The sequence below is a fragment of the Lonchura striata genome, chromosome 30 (genome assembly GCF_050655825.1).
Source record: "Lonchura striata isolate lonStrDom1 chromosome 30, ASM5065582v1, whole genome shotgun sequence".
Lineage (NCBI taxonomy): Eukaryota > Metazoa > Chordata > Aves > Passeriformes > Estrildidae > Lonchura > Lonchura striata.
In genome coordinates, this window is record NC_140732.1 from 7,873,293 (window position 1) to 7,892,921 (window position 19,629).

The 19,629-nt window shown below is 58.5% G+C and overlaps 1 protein-coding gene across 2 annotated transcripts in view; it reads right to left on the minus strand.

The window, feature by feature from the left end:
* Positions 1-19,155, minus strand: part of DNMT1 (DNA methyltransferase 1) — a 34,992-nt gene extending 15,837 nt beyond the window's left edge. The window contains exons 1-22 of one of the 2 annotated variants that reach the window (XM_085563179.1): positions 19,046-19,154; positions 15,007-15,049; positions 13,642-13,749; positions 12,011-12,242; positions 11,107-11,179; positions 10,921-11,011; positions 10,602-10,642; positions 10,425-10,476; positions 10,080-10,163; positions 9,881-9,990; positions 9,687-9,805; positions 9,504-9,596; positions 8,716-8,867; positions 7,547-7,734; positions 6,485-6,674; positions 5,516-5,613; positions 5,254-5,401; positions 4,230-4,345; positions 3,339-3,540; positions 3,125-3,258; positions 2,855-3,028; positions 1,504-1,725 (exon numbers count right to left, since the gene is read on the minus strand). In XM_085563179.1, coding sequence (XP_085419305.1) covers positions 1,504-1,725; positions 2,855-3,028; positions 3,125-3,258; positions 3,339-3,540; positions 4,230-4,345; positions 5,254-5,401; positions 5,516-5,613; positions 6,485-6,674; positions 7,547-7,734; positions 8,716-8,867; positions 9,504-9,596; positions 9,687-9,805; positions 9,881-9,990; positions 10,080-10,163; positions 10,425-10,476; positions 10,602-10,642; positions 10,921-11,011; positions 11,107-11,179; positions 12,011-12,242; positions 13,642-13,749; positions 15,007-15,049; positions 19,046-19,104 — 2,729 coding nt within the window. In that variant the 5' untranslated portion in view covers positions 19,105-19,154. Of the gene's footprint in view, positions 1-1,503; positions 1,726-2,854; positions 3,029-3,124; positions 3,259-3,338; positions 3,541-4,229; positions 4,346-5,253; positions 5,402-5,515; positions 5,614-6,484; positions 6,675-7,546; positions 7,735-8,715; positions 8,868-9,503; positions 9,597-9,686; positions 9,806-9,880; positions 9,991-10,079; positions 10,164-10,424; positions 10,477-10,601; positions 10,643-10,920; positions 11,012-11,106; positions 11,180-12,010; positions 12,243-13,641; positions 13,750-15,006; positions 15,050-19,045 lie in introns of both variants that reach the window. The other variant, XM_085563180.1, reaches the window with a different exon arrangement.
* Between the last annotated feature and the right edge of the window lie 474 nt (positions 19,156-19,629).

Below are 19,629 nucleotides of genomic sequence, written 5' to 3' on the forward strand. Positions count from 1 at the left end.
GACATGCCAGGACATCCAAAAATGTCCCAAATTATCCAAAAATACCCAAAAGGTCCAAACAAATATAAAGACACCTCAAGACATCTGAAAATGTCCAAAAATGTCCCATCAGGATTGTCCAAATCCGTGGATTTCTACCCCAATCCTCACCACTGCACATGCCACCGACCCCAAATCCTCACCAATTTTGGGAGAGTTTTCCCAATTTTGGGGTCACTGAACCAAAAACCCTCATGGATTTGGGGACAAAATTCCCAATTTTGAGGCCAACCAGCCTCATGGATTTGGGGACAAAATTCCCCAAATTTTGAGGCCAACCAGCCTCATGGATTTGGAGACAAAATTCCTGATTTTGAGGCCAATCAGCTTCATGGATTTGGGGACAGAATTCCCAATTTTGAGGCCAACCAGCCTCATGGATTTGGGGACAAAATTCCCCAAATTTTGAGGCAAACCAGCCTCATGGATTTGGAGACAAAATTCCTGATTTTGAGGCCAACCAGCCTCATGGATTTGGGGACAGAATTCCCAATTTTGAGGCCAACCAGCCTCATGGATTTGGGGACAAAATTCCCAATTTTGAGGCCAACCAGCCTCATGGATCTGGGGACAAAATTCCCCAAATTTTGAGGCCAACCAGCCTCATGGATTTGGGGACAGAATTCCCAATTTTGAGGCCAACCAGCCTCATGGATTTGGAGACAAAATTCCCAATTTTGAGGCCAACCAACCTCATGGATTTGGGGACAAAATTCCCCAAATTTTGAGGCCAACCAGCCTCATGGATTTGGGGACAGAATTCCCAATTTTGATGCCAACCAGCCTCATGGATTTGGGGACAAAATTCCCCAAATTTTGAGGCCAACCAGCCTCATGGATTTGGGGACAAAATTCCCCAAATTTTGAGGCAAACCAGCCTCATGGATTTGGGGACAAAATTCCTGATTTTGAGGCCAACCAGCCTCATGGATCTGGGGACAAAATTCCCGATTTTAAGGTCAACCAACCTCATGGATTTGGGGACAGAATTCCAAATTTTGAGGCCAACCAGCCTCATGGATCTGGGGACAAAATTCCTGATTTTAAGGCCAACCAACCTCATGGATTTGGGGACAAAATTCCCCAAATTTTGAGGCAAACCAGCCTCATGGATTTGGGGACAAAATTCCCCAAATTTTGAGGCCAACCAGCCTCATGGATTTGGGGATAAAATTCCCCAAATTTTGAGGCCAATCAGTTTCATGGATTTGGAGACAAAATTCCTGATTTTGATGCCAACCAGCCTCATGGATCTGGGGACAAAATTCCTGATTTTGAGGCCAACCAGCCTCACCAAGTTTGGGACAACCCTCCCAGTTTTGGGCGCGTTTTTCAAACTGGGAAGGTCCAACAAGGTGAGAAGTCAACCGAGAACCTCCAAAGGTTTGGGCCACCAGATCAAACCCTGCTTTCACCACTAACTCCAGACCTTCCCAGCCCACCAAAACCCCTGGAATTGGGCACCTGTAGAACTTGTAGATGCCGAGCTTGATGTCGGCCTCGTTGGGTTTGCCGTTGCCGCGCAGGCTGCAGAAGATGCTCTTGATGCGGCCCACGCGGAAGGGGTCGGGCGCGTCCAGGTTGCTGCCCTTGATGTACTCCGAGTACTTCCGGTAGTGCTCGGGGTGCAGCTCCTCGTCCACCGCCTCCTTCTTGGGCCTCTTGGCCGGGCTGGCCGGCTTCACGCTGGGAAAATCGGCAAAAACGTCCCCAAAGCGTCGCCATGGGGAGCTTGGGGCGGTGCAGGGTGGAGCTGGGGGGGGTCTTGGAGGGGTTTTCCAGCCCCGGGTTGGATTTTTCCACCAAAAGTTGGGTGAAGATTTGGAATGGAGGGATCTTGGAGGGGTTTTCCAGCCTTGATTCCAATTTTTCCACCAAAAGTTGGGTGAAGATTTGGAATTGAGGGATCTTGGTGGGGTCTCCTAGCCTTAATTGGTTCTATAATTCATTAATTCCAATTTATTCACCAAAAGTTGGGTGAAGATTTGAAATTGAGGGATCTTGGAGGGGTCTCCTAACCTTAACTGGTTCTATAATTCTGTAATTCCAATTTTTCCACCGAAAGCTGGGTGAAGATTTGGAATTGAGGGATCTTGGAGGGGTTTTCCAGCCTTGATTCTATTTTTTTTGTCAAAAGTTGGGTGAAGATTTGGAATGGAGGGATCTCGATAGGGTCTCCTAACCTTAATTGGTTCTATAATTCATTAATTCCAATTTTTCCACCAAAAGTTGGGTGAAGATTTGGAATGGAGGGACCTTGGAGGGGTTTTCCAGCCTTGATTCTATTTTTTTTGTCAAAAGTTGGGTGAAGATTTGGAATGGAGGGATCTTGAGGGGGCCTCCTAACCTGAATTGGTTCTATAATTCATTAATTCCAATTTTTCCACCAAAAGTTGGGTGAAGATTTGGAATTGAGAGATCTTGGAGGGGTTTTCCAGCCTTGATTCTATTTTTTTTGTCAAAAGTTGGGTTAAGAGTTGGAATTAAAGAGATCTTGGAGAGGTTTTAGAACCTTAATCCCATAATTCCCATTTATCCCCCAAAACTGAGTTAAAATTTGGAACACAGGGTTCTTAGAGGGATCTCCCAAATTTAATTCTCCGATCCTGCAATTCCCAAATTCCAATTCACCCCCCAAAACACCGCACCGGGATCGTCCCACCAGAGCCACCTCCCAATCAAACATCAGAAAACCAAAACTGGGCTGATTTTTTTTGCGCAACGTCTGGAAATTCAGGACATCAGACCTTCATTTACAGGTGGGAAAATCCCAAAATCCCAAAATCCCACCCCAAAGGTGGGTCTCCAAAGCCACCTGAAGGAGAAGGCGTCCGGCAGCAGGTAGACGCCGTCCCCGACCCGGTACTGGACGCCGTTCTTGGTGGCCACGGCGTAGAACATCTTGCCGTCGGCCTCCTCCAGCGGCTCGGCCACCTTGGGGATCTCCTTGTGCCTCACCTCGTCCAGGCGCGCGCAGCTCATGCAGAACCTGCTGGAACACCACCAGGTTCTCCAAAAAAAATCCTTTTTTTTTTGTTGGGGTGGGAAGAACCCAAAATTGCAGTTTTTCCAGCCGAAAACTGACTTGTACTTGTTGTCCTCGGTGGGCTGCGCGCCGGGCGGGCTCTCGAAGCGCGCGTACTCCTGGTCGTACCACATCTGGTAGAAGTAGGTCCTCCCGTCGTCCTCCACCATCTTGATCTCCGTGTCCAGCCCGCCCTGAAGGACAAAGCCACCGGGCCCGGTCGGGATCGGCCGCGCCGACCGGCGCCGGCCGGAGCCCGCGGCGCCGTCCTCACCTCCATGGCCCAGTTGTCCGAGGGCGCCTTGTAGATGACGTTGACCTTGCCGTGGATGTAGGACAGCTGCATGTCCTCGCACTCGTCCACCAGGAACAGCTCCAGAGGGTCCGAGGTGGCCCCCAGGACGGTGTCCGAGCCCGGGCAGAACCAGTGGGCGTGGAACATCTGGCCACTGCTGTCCTCCCACATGGCCGTCACCCTGAGGGGCGCCGCGGTGTGAGAGGGGAGGTCCCCGTGTCCCCATCCCCATGGGAGAACCCACCTGGCTTGGTGGGATCATCAGGGAGGTCCCCGTGTCCCCATCCCCATGGGAGAACCCACCTGGCTTGGTGGGATCATCAGGGACAACCCCCATCCCCAAAACCCATGGGAGAATGGAGAACCCACCTGGCCTGGTGGGATCATTGGGACATCCCAGTGTCCCCAACCCCATGGGAGAACCCACCTGGCTTGGTGGGATCATCAGGGAGGTCCCCGTGTCCCCATCCCCATGGGAGAACCCACCTGGTTTGGTGGGATCATCAGGGACATCCCCCATCCCCAAAACCCATGGGAGACTGGAGAACCCACCTGGCCTGGTGGGATCATCGGGGACGTCCCAGCGTCCCCATCCCCATGGGAGAACCCACCTGGCCTGGTGGGATCATCAGGGACATCCCCCATCCCCAAAACCCATGGGAGAATGGAGAACCCACCTGGCCTGGTGGGATCATCGGGGACATCCCCCATCCCCAACCCCATGGGAGACTGGAGAACCCACCTGGCTTGGTGGGATCACTGGGGACGTCCCCCTATCCCCAACCCATGGGAGAACCCACCTGGCCAGGTGGAGGGTCTCAGTGGGGTTGTCCCCGTGTCCCCACCCCTGTAAGAACATGCAGAACCCACCTGGCCAGGTAGAGGGGCTTGGTGGGGTCATCGGGGCTCACGGAGACGCAGTCGCCCACCTCCAGCGTCTCGGAGTCGATGCAGACGCGTTGGTAATAATCCTTCTTGCCGTCACTCTGCCGGGGCACGGGGGCGGTTACGGGCACCGGCCACACCTGGGTGGGGCCCTCACCTGGATGGGTTCCTCTTACCTGGATGGGCTCCGCCATCCATGAGATCCAACTCTAACCTCACCTGGATGGGTTCCCTCACCTGGATGGGCTCCGCCATCCATGAGATCCAACTCTGGCCTCACCTGGATGGGTTCCCTCATCCATGAAATCCAACTCTAACCTCACCTGGATGGGGTCCTCACATGGATGGGCTCCCCCATCCATGAGATCCACTTCTAACCTCACCTGGATGGGTTTCCCTCACCTGGATGGGTTCCTCTTACCTGGATGGGCTCCGCCATCCATGAGATCCAACTCTGACCTCATCTGGATGGGTTCCCTCACCTGGACAGGTTCCCCTCACCTAGACGGGTTCCCCTCACCTGGATGGGTTCCCCTCACCTGGACGGGTTCCCCTCACCTGGATGGGTTTCCCTCAGCTGGACGGGTTCCCCTCACCTGGACAGGTTCCCCTCACCTGGATGGGTTCCCCTCACCTGGATGAGTTCCCCTCACCTGGATGAGTTCCCCTCACCTGGACGGATTCCCCTCACCTGGACGGGTTCCCCTCACCTGGACGGGTTGCCCTCAGCTGGACGGGTTGCCCTCAGCTGGATGGGTTCCCCTCACCTGGACAGGTTCCCCTCACCTGGACGGGTTCCCCTCACCTGAACGGGTTCCCCTCACCTGGACGGGTTCCCCTCACCTGGACGGGTTCCCCTCACCTGGACGGGTTGCCCTCAGCTGGACGGGTTGCCCTCAGCTGGACGGGTTGCCCTCACCTGGACAGGTTCCCCTCACCTGGACGGGTTCCCCTCACCTTGCCAAGCCCCTCCCCTTTGCAGACCCCCTCACCTGCCCAGGTGCCTGACCTTGATGGGCTCCCCAACCCAGGAGATCCGGCTCTTGTTCTGCTTCTTCTTGCGGCCCTGGAGCATCTTCTTGGGCGAGGGCATCTCGGGGATGTTGTCGTCGACCTCCTCGTCCTCGTCCGCCTCCCGCACCGCCAGGTTGGGACACCTGGGACGTCACCGGGAACGTCACCGGGGACGTCACTGGGGGCTCAGGGGTGGGGACAATGGCGCTGGGGACAGGGCCGGTGGGGACGAGGAGCTTGGGGACAGGGCCACCCACCTCCTCTGCAGACACGCCTGCTTGCTGCGGCCACTGCCCCCGAACTTGACCATGTTCTGGCACGCCTTGCACTTGCCACACTCGGGCTGCTGGCACACCTGGCACGGCACAGGGGACACCGGTGACACCGGGAACGCTCCTCAGGGACAGGAAGGGCTCCATGGAGCGAACGGGATGTGAGGTTGGGGTTGGTTGATCCAGGTTGGAAGAGTCCTCCAAGATCAGCTCAACTCAACTCATGATGTTGATATTGACCAAAGTTCGAAGATCTTCCAAAACCAACCAACTCAACCCATGAGACTGGCGTTGACCAAGGCTGGAAGAGCTCTCCAATATCAACCCAACCCAACTCATGATGTTGATATTGACCGAAGTTGGAAGATCTTCCAAAACCAACCAACTCAACCCATGAGATTGGTGTTGACCAAGGCTGGAAGAGCTCTCCAATATCAACCCAACCCAACTCATGATGTTGATATTGACCGAAGTTGGAAGATCTTCCAAAACCAACCAACTCAACCCACGAGATTGGCGTTGACCAAGGCTGGAAGAGCTCTCCAATATCAACCCAACCCAACTCATGATGTTGATATTGACCGAAGTTGGAAGATCTTCCAAAACCAACCAACTCAACCCATGAGATTGGCGTTGACCAAGGCTGGAAGAGCTCTCCAACATCAACCCAACCCAACCCATGACAATAACAATGACCGAGATTGGAAGGCTCCCCAAGATCAGCCAACCCAACCCAGGGAGGTGATCCTGACCAAGACTGGAAGAGACCTTCAAGACCAACCAACACAACCCATGACATTGATGTTGGCCAACACTGGGAGTCCTTCAAGACCAACCAACCCAATGCAACCCGTGACACTGATGTTGACCAAGGTTGGAAAATGCTCTAACACCAAGCACCCAAAACCGTTCCCACCCCACCGCTGGGCACCGCCGCTGGCGACCCTCGGTCACCTCGCAGACGCCGCAGCGCCGGCGTTTGGTGGCGTTCTCCTTGTCCTCCTCGCGCTCGTCCTTCTCGATCTGCTCCGAGAAGAAGGTGTCGAAGATGAGGTACACCAGCTTGGTGGTGGTGGCCTTGGTGGGACCCTTGTCCTTGTCGATGCGCGTGGGGTGGCGGATGGCCTGGCGCCGCACGGCGCGCCTGCGGCACGGGGACAGCGCTCAGGCCACGCCGGGGACGGGGCCACCACCCCGGGGACACCCAAGGGACCCCCACAAGTGCCACGTGAGGTCCCCAAGGGGTGTGGATGGATTTTGGGGACGGCGTCCTTCTCCCTCTGGAGCAGCACCGGGTTTGGGTTTGCCCAGTTTTGGGAAGATCTTCCCAATTTTGGGAGAGTTTTTGTGGTCTTGGGAGTATCTTCCCAATTTTGGGAGAATTCTCCCAGTTTTGGGAGGGTTTTTGTGGTCTTGGGAGGATATTCCCAATTTTGGGAGAATTCCTCCAGTTTTGGGAGGATTTTCCCAATTTTGGGAGGGTTTTTGTGGTCTTGGGAAGATCTTCAGAATTTTAGGAAAATTCTCCCAGTTTTGGGAGGGTTTTCCCAGTTTTGGGAGGGTTTTTGTGGTCTTGGGAGGATCTTCCCAATTTTGGGAGAATTCTCCTGGTTTTGGGAGGGTTTTCCCAATTTTGGGAGGGTTTCTGCTCTATTCCTGGCACTTCTCATGCCACTGAACCCAAATCTTCACCAGTTTTGGGAAGATTTTCCCAATTTTCATTGGATTCTCTCAATTTTGTGGTTGCAGAACCCAAACCCTCCCCAATTTTGGGCAAATTCTCTTACTTTTGAGGTCCCACTTCCCAAACTTTGGTCAAATTTCCCCGATTTTGGGGTGTTTACCCCCAAACCTCACCTCTTGCCCAGCGTCACCAGCTTGATGAGGTCCCTCATGCCTGGCATGAGAATCCCCAATTTTGGGCCAATTTCCCCAATATAGATACCCCAGAGCCCAAACCCTGCCAGATTTTGGTCGGATTTTCCCGTTTTTGGCGTTTTTACCCCCAGACCTCACCTCTTGCCCAGGGTGACGCCGGCCAGCTTGATGAGGTCCCTCATGCAGGGCGTGATGAGCACCGGCGGCTCGTCACTGTCACCGGCCTCGTCGTAGCTCTCCACCTGCTCCACCACGAACTGCGCGTGCCGCAGCAGCGAGTCCTCCGTGAAACGGTTGAAGTTGAGCCCCGCCGGCGGCACCGTGGTCTGGGGGCGGTTGGGAAGGGTTGGAGATGGTTGGGGATGTTTGGGAAGGGTTGGAGGTGGTTGGGAAGGGTTGGGGATGGTTGGGAAGGGTTGGAGATGGTTGGGGATGGTTGGGAAGAGTTGGGAAGAGTTGGGAAGGGTTGGGAAGGGTTGAGATGGTTGGAAATGGTTGGGGATGGTCACTGACCCCTCTCCAGATCACCCATTCCAGGGACACCAAGGTTTGGAATGGTTGGGGATGGTTTGGGATGGTTGGGAAGGGTTGGAGATGGTTGGGGATGGTTGGGGATGGTTGGGAAGGGTTGGGGATGGTTGGGAAGGGTTGGAGATGGTTGGGGATGCATGGGAAGGGTTGGGGATGGTTGGGAAGGGTTGGAGATGGTTGGGGAGGGTTGAGGATGGTTGGGAAGGGTTGGAGATGGTTGGGGAGGGTTGAGGATGGTTGGGAAGGGTTGGGAAGGGTTGGGGATGGTTGGGAAGGGTTGGGAAGGGTTGGGGATGGTTGGGAAGGGTTGGGAAGGGTTGGGGATGGTTGGGAAGGGTTGAGGATGGTTGGGAAGGGTTGGGAAGGGTTGGGGATGGTTGGGGATGCATGGGAAGGGTTGGGGATGGTTGGGAAGGGTTGAGAAGGTTGGAGATGGTTGGGAAGGGTTGGGAAGGGTTGGGGATGGTTGGGAAGGGTTTGGAATGGTTGGGGATGGTTTGGGATGGTTGGGAAGGGTTGGAGATGGTTGGGGATGGTTGGGGATGGTTGGGGATGGTTGGGGATGGTTGGGAAGGGTTGGGGATGGTTTGGGATGGTTGGGAAGGGTTGGAGATGGTTGGGGATGGTTGGGGATGGTTGGGGATGGTTGGGGATGGTTGGGAAGGGTTGGGGATGGTTTGGGATGGTTGGGAGGTGACACCACAGGGAGGTGACACAGTGGAGAGGTGACACCGCGGGGAGGTGACACCGCGGGGAGGTGACACTGGCGCTGTCACCTCGATCTTGTTGAGCAGGTCCTCGTAGCTGACGTGGCGGTTGTTCTGCAGGAACTCCACCACGATCTTGCTCATGTAGATCTTCTCCTGCATCAGCGCGAAGGTGGGCGCGTACTCCTCGCTCGGCTCCATCAGGATGTAGTCGGCAAAGGCTGGGAACGGCCCCAGAACGGTGGGATTTTGGGGAAAAAAGGGGAAGAGGAGGAAAAAGGAGAAGGGAAAAGAAAAGAGAAGGAAAGAGAGAGAAAAAATAAAGGAAAGAAAAAGGGAAAAGGGAAGGAAAAAAGAGGAAGAAAGAAAATAGAGGGAAAGAGCAAGAAGTAGGAGGAAAATGAATGAAAGAGAAGAAAGAAAAAGGAAAAAAGAAAATAAAGAGGAGAACAGCAGGATAAATGAGAAAAGAGAAAGAAAAGAAAGAGAAAGGAAAAGAGAAAAAAGAAAATAAAGGGGAAAAGAGCAGGACAAAAGAGGAAAGAGAAGGAAAGAGCAAGAAGGAAAAAGATGAAAAGAGAAGAAAAATCAGAGAAATTATGGAAAAAAGACAGAGAAAAAAGAGAAAATAAGAAGAAAAAACAAAAAAAAAAAAAGACCAGAAAAATAAAGAAAAAAGAAGGAGGAAAAAGATAAAAAAACAGAAAAACAAAGGGGGAAAGGGGTAGAAAATGAGAAAAAGGAGGGAAAGGGCAAAAACCCTGAAAGCTCCCCCCAAAAAAAACCTCGGTAAAAGCCCAAATTAACCCAAAACCAACCCCAAATTCCCCAAAACTCCCCTCAGAGCTCCTCCTCACCCGTGCTGAAGCCGATCAGCGCCTTCTCGCCGCCGTCGAAGCCCGTGATCCACCAGGCGTTGATGGGCCCCAACTTCTTGGCTCTCACCCCACCTGCCAAGCCAACAAAAAAAAACCAACCAAATCCGGACAATTCCCAGGTGGGAATCCCGAAATCCCCCGGAATTCCGGGCGTTTCCTCACCGTCCAGGCAGGGGTTGTCGTCGTAGATGGGTTTGACGACGCCGCTGAAGTAGAGCTCGATGTTCCTCTCAATGAGGCCGGTGTCGAAGGGACAGAGATGTCCCCTCTTGTCATAAACGCTGCCAAGGGTGTGGGCCATGATTCCAGAGGGAATTCCAGAGGGAATTCCAGCGGGAATTTCCCCGGGGTCTCACCTGAAGGAGGTGACTTTGTGCTGGGGGAGGTCCTCGTAGCTCTCGAAGCCGTCCTCGTTGGCGTCGAAGATGGACAAGCGCTCGTCCGTCAGCATCTCCGGCTCCTCCAGCTGGATTTGGGGGAAGAAAAACCCAAAATGGGATTAACGGACATTCCTGCTTTTCCCGAGCTCAGGGAAGGAGGGTTTGGATCCCTTACGGCGTCGTCGGGGTCCCCTTGGAAGAATTTGAGGTCGGGGTCATCCAGGTACTGCCGGCAGTCGAGGCATTTTGGGGGGGTGGTCTGTGGGAGAGGGGAGGGAGAGTCAGCTTTTCCCAAAGTTATTCCTGGAATTATCCCGGATTTTGGCAAAATTCAGGTTTTGGCATCAGAATCAGCCCCGGCTGTTTGGTTTTGAGAAGCTGAACTGGCTGGAAATGGGCTTTTATTCCCATAGGATAATCCGGCCTTTGGAATAATCAACTCGTCCCAAAAAACCCTAAAATTCAGGAGTTTTAAGGGATTAAGAAATCCCAAAAAAAGCCGGAATGAGGAGGGACTTACTTTAGCAGGAGCAGTGATTTTAAACTGAGGGATTTCATCTTTGATTTCCGACCTGGGAGGGAAAAATGAAATCCTGGGATGAGGAAGGAGCAGCGACGTCATCGTTGTCATTGTCACCGTCACCGGGACACGGCCCCGGCCAAGGATGTCCCCAGGGATGTCCCCCCTTTTCCTCACCCATCTTTGGTTTCCATTTTCATCCTTTTCTCATCTTGATCCTGGAGAAAAAGGCAAAAAAAATGGGAAAAGGAGCAGGAAAATGCAATCCCAGCAAGGCCAAAATCCCAGATCCCCCCCAGATGTCACAACACAGCAAAATCCTGGGAAATCACCCCAAAAATGACCCAGGATAGGTCTGGGATGTCACAACACAGCAAAATCCTAGGAAATCACCCCAAAACTGACCCATGACAGGTCTGGGATGTCACCACTGACCAAAATCCTGGGAAATCACCCCAAAACCGACCCATGACGGGTCTGGGATGTCACCACCGACCTTCTCCTCCAGCTCCTCCTCCTCCTTCTCCACGTTCATCAGCTCCGGCTTCACCTCCCCGTTGACCTCCTCGGATTTCCGCTTGTTGGACCTGCGGGATGGATCCGGGATGGGATTTTTGGGGGAACAGGAAGGGTTTGGGATGGTGGGGGGATGAGGAAGAGGAGGGTGACCCTTCCCACTGACCCTTTGGACAGGAAGCTGAGGATGGACGGCTGCCGGCCGGAGCTGCGGGTGACGCGGGAGCTGGCCGGAGACTCTGCGGGAAAACCATGACGGATCCCAAATCCCAATGGGAATTGTCACACCCCAAGGCCAGGAGACCCCAAAACCCCTCCTGAGGAGACCCCAAAACCCTTCCCAAGGGGATCCCAGCCCTCAATGGGAATTGTCACATTCCACGGTGAGGAGATCCCAAAACCCTTCCCAAGGGGATCCCAATGGGAATCATTGCATTCCAAAGTCAGGAGACCCTAAAATCTTTCCTGAGGAGACCCCAAAACCCCTCCCAAGGGGATCCCAGTTCTTGACCCCAATGGGAATTGTCACACCCCAAAACCAGGAGACCAAAAACCCTTCCTGAGGAGACCCTAAAACCCCTCCGAAGGTGATCCCAGCCCTCAATCCCAAGAGGAATTGTCACATTCCATGGTGAGGAGACTCCAAAACTCTTCCCAAGGGGATCCCAGCTCTTGATCCCAATGGGAATTGTCACACCCCAGGGCCAGGAGACCCCAAAACCCTTCCAGAGGAGACCCCAAAGCCCTTCCCAAGGGGATCCCAGCCCTCAACCTCAATGGGAATTGTCCCATTTCATGGTGAGGAGACCCCAAAACTCTTCCCAAGGGGATCCCAATGGGAATCATTGCACTCCAAAGTCAGGAGACCCAAAAACCCTTCCAGAGGAGACCCCAAAACACTTCCCAAGGGAACCCCAGTTCTTGATCCCCGTGGGAAATGCCACACCACAAAACCAGGAGACCAAAAACCCTTCCTGAGGGATCCCCCCTCTCCATCCCAATGGCCCCTCCCCACCCGCCAGAGCCCCCATTTCCACCCCAAAAACCCCCCAGAAACCCCAAATCCTTACTTTTGGCGTCGCCGTTGGAGCGGCTCCTGCGGGATTTCCGCGCCCGGGGGCCGGAGCAGGACGGCGACGAGGACGCTGCCAGCCCCTCCTCGAGCTCCATGGCGCCGTCCTCGTCCTCGTCGCTGCCGGAGGCGCCGTGCCCGGGGCACCCGTTGGGGTTGGGGCCCCCGGAGCCATTGGGGGCCGAGAGCTCCTGGCGCAGCAGCGCCTTCACCTTGGCCAGGTAGCGCTCCTGGGAGGGGAGCACCTGGGCTGAGCCTGAACCCCGGGATGGGATCCCAAATCCCACAGGGAAACGGGGGCTGAGCCTGAACCCTGGGCTGGGATCTCAAATCCCACGGGGAAATGGGGACTGAGCCCAAATCCCGGGCTGGGATCCCAAATCCCACAGGGAAATGGGGGCTGAGCCCAAATCCCACAGAGAAACGGGGGCTGAGCCCAAACCCCAGGCTGGGATCCCAAATCCCACGGGGAAATGGGGGCTGGGATCCCAAATCCCACAGGAAACGGGGGCTGAGCCTGAACCCTGGGCTGGGATCCCAAATCCCACGGGGAAATGGGGGCTGAGCCTGAACCCCGGACTGGGATCCCAAATCCCACGGGGAAATGGGGGCTGAGCCCGAACCCTGGGCTGGGATCCCAAATCCCACAGGGAAATGGAGGCTGAGCCCAAATCCTGGGCTGGGATCCCAAATCCCACGGGGAAATGGGGGCTTGAGATCAAATCCTGGGCTGGGATCCCAAATCCCACAGGGAAACGGGGGCTGAGCCTGAACCCCGGGCTGGGATCCCAAATCCCACAGGGAAACGGGGGCTGAGCCTGAACCCCGGGCTGGGATCCCAAATCCCACGGGGAAACGGGGGCTGAGCCTGAACCCCGGGCTGGGATCCCAAATCCCACGGGGAAACGGGGGCTGAGCCTGAACCCTGGGCTGGGATCCCAAATCCCACGGGGAAATGGGGGCTGGGATCCCAAATCCCACAGGAAACGGGGGCTGAGCCTGAACCCTGGGCTGGGATCCCAAATCCCACGGGGAAATGGGGGCTGAGCCCGAACCCTGGGCTGGGATCCCAAATCCCACGGGGAAATGGAGGCTGAGCCCAAATCCCGGGCTGGGATCCCAAATCCCACGGGGAAATGGGGGCTGAGCCCGAAACCCCGGGCTGGGATCCCAAATCCCACAGGAAACGGGGGCTGAGCCCAAACCCCAGGCTGGGATCCCAAATCCCACGGGGAAATGGGGGCTGAGCCCAAATCTCACAGGGAAAGGGGGCTGAGCCCAAATCCTGGGGCATGATCCCAAATCCCACAGGGAAACGGGAGCTGAGCCCAAATCCTGGGGTGTGATCCCAAATCCCACAAGAAAGTGGGGGCTGAGCCAGAATCCCAGGATCTTCCCAGTTTCCTGGGGCTTTATCCCAAATTCTGCTCTTTTATCCCTAATCTCGCTGTTTTATCTGAAATCCCAGAGTTTTCCCAAGATTTTCCAGGTGTTTTATCCCCAGTCCAGGTGTTTTATCCCCAATCCTGGTGTTTTCCCAGAGTTTCCTGGGTGTTTTCCCCCAAATCCTGGTGTTTTCCCGGGGTTTTCCGGGTGTTTTCTGCTGGATCCCAGGTTTTGGGGTCTCACCTCGGAGAGCTCCTCGCGGCGCAGTTTGGCCTCGAGCTCGCTGAGCTGCAGCTGCACCTCGGCCTGCAGGAAGCCGTGGATGAGGCTCAGCTTCTCCTGGACGCTCTCCTGGGGACATCGGGGACATGGCAGGGACACTGGGGACACGGCAGGGACACTGGGGACAGCGTGGGGACACTGGGGATGGAGGGGACACAATGGGGACATCGGGGGCAGGAAGCTGTGGGAGGCTCAGCTTCTCCTGGACACTCTCCTGGGGACATCGGGGACATGGCAGGGACACTGGGGACACTGGGGACATGGCAGGGACATTGGGGACATTGGGGACATGGCAGGGACATGGCAGGGACATGGCAGGGACACTGGGGACAGCGTGGGGACACTGGGGATGGAGGGGACACAATGGGGACATCAGGGACAGGAAGCTGTGGATGAGGCTCAGCTTCTTCTGGACGCTCTCCTGGGGACATCGGGGACATGGCAGGGACACTGGGGACACTGGGGACATGGCAGGGACATTGGGGACATGGCAGGGACACTGGGGACATTGGGACATGGCAGGGACATGGCAGGGACACTGGGGACACGGCAGGGACACTGGGGACACTGGGGACATGGCAGGGACACTGGGGACATTGGGGACATGGCAGGGACATGGCAGGGACACTGGGGACACAGCAGGGACACTGGGGACACTGGGGACATGGCAGGGACATGGCAGGGACACTGGGGACACGGCAGGGACACTGGGGACACTGGGGACATGGCAGGGACACTGGGGACACAGCAGGGACACTGGGGACACTGGGGACATGGCAGGGACATGGCAGGGACACTGGGGACACGGCAGGGACACTGGGGACACTGGGGACATGGCAGGGACACTGGGGACACAGCAGGGACACTGGGGACACTGGGGACATGGCAGGGACATGGCAGGGACACTGGAGACACTGGGGACACGGCAGGGACACTGGGGACACTGGGGACATGGCAGGGACATGGCAGGGACACTGGGGACACGGCAGGGACACTGGGGACATTGGGACATGGCAGGGACATGGCAGGGACACTGGGGACACTGGGGACATTTGGGACAGCGTGGGGGCATTGGGGACACCATGGGGGCAGCAGGGACAGAGGGGACAATGTGAGGACAGAGGGGACAGAAGATGGAGGGGACAGCGTGGGGACATTGTGGGGCACAGGAGGACTTCCCATGGGGACAAGGTGGGGCACTGAGGGGACACTGCCTGTGGGGAGACGGGGGGGACAGGGGGACACAGAGGGACACAGGGGGACACAGGGGGACACAGGGGGACACAGGGTCAGCCCAGGTGACACCGGGGACATTCCAGGACTCACCTTCTCTCCCAGGTTCTCCTCATCCCGCTCCAAGTCCTGCAGCCTGGGGGGACAGAGCCGGGGTCACCGGGGGGTGGGGACACCCAGGGAGGGGACAGAGGGACACGGCGGGGTGGCTCCAGAGGGGACAGGGACAAGGGACAAAGGGACACGGTGGGGTGGCTCCAGAGGGGACAGGGACAAGGGACAAAGGGACATGGCTCCAGAGGGGACAGAGGGACACGGCGGGGTGGCTCCAGAGGGGACAGGGACAAGGGACAAAGGGACATGGCTCCAGAGGGGACAGTGGCACGGACAGCCAGGAATGGGGGAATTCCAGAGGGGAGGGGATGGGGGGGGGACAGGGACACCTCTGGTGCCACCAGGAATGTCCCAGGATTGGGGACATTCAGCAGGATGTGGGGCTGGGAGCCTCGGGAATAGCGGAATTGGGGACAGAAACCCGGGAGTGGGGACAGGAGCCTGGGATTGGGGACAGGAACACTGGAATGGGGTCAGGAACCCCAGGATTGGGATCAGAACCCCAGGATTTGGGTCAAGACCATCAGGATTGGGATCAGAACTCCAGGATTGGGGTCAGAACCATGAGGATTGGGTCAGGACCATCAGGACTGGGGTCAGGACCCGGGATTGGGGTCAGGACCCCCAGGATTGGGGTCAGGACCATCAGGACTGGGGTCAGGACCCCGGGATAGGGGTCAGGACCCCCAGGATTGGGTCAAGACCCCGGAATGGGATCAGGAACCCCCAGGATTGGGGTCAGGACCATCAGGATTGGAATCAGGAGCTCAGGATTGGGGTCAGGAACCCCAGGATTGGGGTCAGGACCCAGGAATGGGGTCAGGACCCCAGGATTGGGGTCAGGACCCCCAGGATGGGGTCAGGACCCCGGGATTGGGGTCAGGACCCAGGAATGGGGTCAGGACCCCGGGATTGGGGTCAGGACCCCGGGATTGGGGTCAGGACCCCCAGGATTGGGGTCAAGACCATCAGGATTGGAGTCAGGACCCCGGGATTGGGGTCAGAACCCTGGAATGGGATCAGGAACCCCCAGGATTGGGGTCAGGACCATCAGGATTGGAGTCGGGAGCTCAGGATTGGGGTCAGGAACCCCAGGATTGGGGTCAGGACCCCCAGGATGGGGTCAGGACCCCGGGATTGGGGTCAGGACCCCCAGGATGGGGTCAGGACAGGGGTCAGGACCCCTCATGTGCCACGGCCATTCCCTGGGAATGTCCCATCCACTGGGATTTGGGATGGGACCCTCTGGAATGGCTCCTGTCCCCTCTAGGAGTGGCTCCTGTCCCCTCGGGGTGGCTCCTGTCCCCCCTGGGATGGCTCCTGTCCCCTCGGGGTGGCTCCTGTCCCCCCCAGGATGGCTCCTGTCCCCTCGGGGTGGCTCCTGTCCCCCCCAGGATGGCTCCTGTCCCCCAGGAGTGGCTCCTGTCCCCCCAGGATGGCTCCTGTCCCCTCGGGGTGGCTCCTGTCCCCCCAGGATGGCTCCTGTCCCCTCAGGGTGGCTCCTGTCCCCCCAGGAGTGGCTCCTGTCCCCTCAGGGTGGCTCCTGTCCCCCCAGGATGGCTCCTGTCCCCTCGGGGTGGCTCCTGTCCCCCCTGGGATGGCTCCTGTCCCCTCAGGGTGGCTCCTGTCCCCCCAGGAGTGGCTCCTGTCCCCTCGGGGTGGCTCCTGTCCCCTCAGGGTGGCTCCTGTCCCCCCAGGAGTGGCTCCTGTCCCCTCGGGGTGGCTCCTGTCCCCCCAGGAGTGGCTCCTGTCCCCCCCAGGATGGCTCCTGTCCCCCAGGATGGCTCCTATCCCCTCTAGGAGTGGCTCCTGTCCCCTCGGGGTGGCTCCTGTCCCCCCCAGGATGGCTCCTGTCCCCCAGGATGGCTCCTATCCCCTCTAGGAGTGGCTCCTGTCCCCTCTAGGAGTGGCTCCTGTCCCCCCAGGATGGCTCCTGTCCCCTCTAGGAGTGGCTCCTGTCCCCTCGGGGTGGCTCCTGTCCCCATGCCACCCCCCAGGCCCCCCTGTCCCACCCCAGCACCGCTCCGGTGCCTCCCCCACTTCCCTCTTCCCTTTTCCCGCAGGATTTGGGGGGGTTTTGGGAAATTCTGGGGGGTCCCCCGGGTTCGGGGACAGCCACGGGGACCTTGGGGACAGCGCGGGCACCGCGCCGGAAGCGGGGGAGGGGTTTGGGGCCCCTTCCTGCCCGGGCTGGGGGCACAGGAGGGGGTTTGGGGGGCACAGGGACAATTCCCACCGGGGTCACCCCGAAATCTGACACCCCTCCCACCCCAAAAATCCCTGGCGGGGACCCGGCCGGGCCACGTGGGCACCCCAAAACTGGGGGAAGGGAGGGTCGGGGGTCCTGGGCTGGAGGGGGGTCCCCAAAATATGGGGGGGAGTCACTGCAGAGGGAGGGCAGGGTACTTTTGGGGGGATCAGGGTAATTTTGAGGGGTCCAGGGGCATCAGGGCAGTTCTGTGAGGGGGGTTCAGGGTAATTTTGGGGGGATTCAGGGCACTTTTGGTGGTTCTGGGGGTGTCAGGGCAGTCCTGAGGGAGTCAGGGTAATTTTGGGGGGTTCTGTCAGTGCAGGGTGATGCTGGGGCAGGGGGCACAGCCCAGTCCTGGGGGGGTCAGTGCTTTTTGGGGGGGTTCAGTGACACTGAGGGGGTGTCAGTGACATGAAGAGGTGTCAGTGCCAGGGCTGGTGGCCCTCAGCCCATTCTGGTGGCCCTCAGCTCATCCTGGTGGCCCTCAGCCCATCCTGGTGACCCCCAGCCCATCCTGGTGGCCCTCAGCTCATCCGGGTGGCCCTCAGCTCATCCTGGTGACCCTCAGCCCATCCTGGTGGCCCTCAGCTCATCCTGGTGACCCTCAGCCCATTCTGGTGGCCCTTAGCTCATCCTGGTGACCCTCAGCCCATCCTGGTGGCCCTCAGCTCATCCTGGTGGCCCTCAGCTCATCCTGGTGACCCTCAGCCCATCCTGGTGACCCTCAGCTCATCCTGGTGGCCCTCAGCTCATCCTGGTGACCCTCAGCCCATCCTGGTGGCCCTCAGCTCATCCTGGTGACCCTCAGCTCATCCTGGTGACCCTCAGCTCATCCTGGTGGCCCTCAGCTCATCCTGGGCAGGCTCTGGGCGCACCCTGAAAGGCTCTGAGGGGCTGTGAGTTCTAAAGGCTCTGAGAGGTTCCAAGGTCTGTGAGGGGCTCTAAAGGCTCTGAGGGGCTCTAAGGGCTGTGAAGGCTCAGAGAGCAGTGAAGGCTGTGAGGAGCTCTAAGGGCTCTGAGGGGCTGTGAGGGTCTCTGAGAGGTTTTGAGGTCTGCGAGGGGCTCCGAGAGCTGTGAGGGCTCTGAAGGCTGTGAGGGGCACTAAGGGCTCTAAGGTCTGTGAGGGGCTCTAAGATCTCTGAGGTCTGTGAGGGGCTCTGAGAGGTTGTGAGGTCTGCGAGGGGCACCAAGGGGCTGTGAGGGGCTCTAAGGTCTGTGAGGGGCTCTGAGAGTCTCTGAAGGCTGTGAAGGGCTCTGAGAGTTGTGAAGGGCTCTGAGGGCTCTGAGAGTTGTGAAGAGCTCTGAGGGTCTCTGAGGGCTCTGAGAGCTGTGAAGAGCTCTGAGGGTCTCTGAGGGCTCTGAGAGCTGTGAAGAGCTCTGAGGGTCTCTGAGGGCTCTGAGAGCTGTGAAGGCTGTGAGGGCTCTGAGGGTCTCTGAGGGCTCTGAGGTCTCTGAAGTCTCTGAGGGCTCTGAGATCTGTGAGGGGCTGTGAGGGCTCCGAGAGCTGTGAAGGCTGTGAGGGTCTCTGCGGGCCTCTGAGGGTCTCTGCGGGCCTCTGAGGTCTCTAAGGGCTGTGAGGGTCTCTGAGGGCTCTGAGAGCTGTGAGGGTCTCTGAGGGTCTCTGCGGGTCTCTGAGGTCTCTAAGGGCTGTGAGGGTTTCTGAGGGCTCTGAGAGCTGTGAGGGGCTCTGAGGTCTCTGAGGTCTCTGCGGTCCGTTCGAGCGGGGCCTCTCTCCCGCCTGGCTCCCGCCTCCCGGCCGGGACTCACCGTCGGCGCAGCTCGGCGGGCAGCGGGGCGGGCGGCAGCGGCGCGGCGCGGGCGGGCATCGGGAGCGGGCCGGGGGCGGGCGCGGGGCCCGGAGCGGCACCGGCAGCGGGGCCCGGAGCGGGGCCGGCAGCGGCACCGGGAGCGGGGCCGGCAGCGGGGCCCGGAGCGGGGCCCGGAGCGGCACCGGGAGCGGGGCCGGCAGCGGGGCCGGCAGCGGGGCCCGGAGCGGCACCGGGAGCGGGGCCGGCAGCGGGGCCGGCAGCGGGGCCGGGAGCGGCGGCACCGGGAGCGGCACCGGGAGCGGGGCCGGCAGCGGGGCCCGGCGCGGCGGCACCGGGAGCGGCACCGGGAGCGGGGCCCGGAGCGGGGCCCGGCGCGGCGGCACCGGGAGCGGCTTCGCGCGGAAACCAGCGGCGGGCGCGGGGCGGCGCCGACCACCGCGCGGGGGGAGCCGGCGCGCACCATGCCGCCAGCGGGGGGGGACGGCGCGGGCGGCGGCGGGACCGCCGGGCCGGGGGAAGCCGCAGGGGATCGGCGGGGACCGGGGGGAAACGGAGGGGTCGGGGAGGAACCGGGAGAGGCGG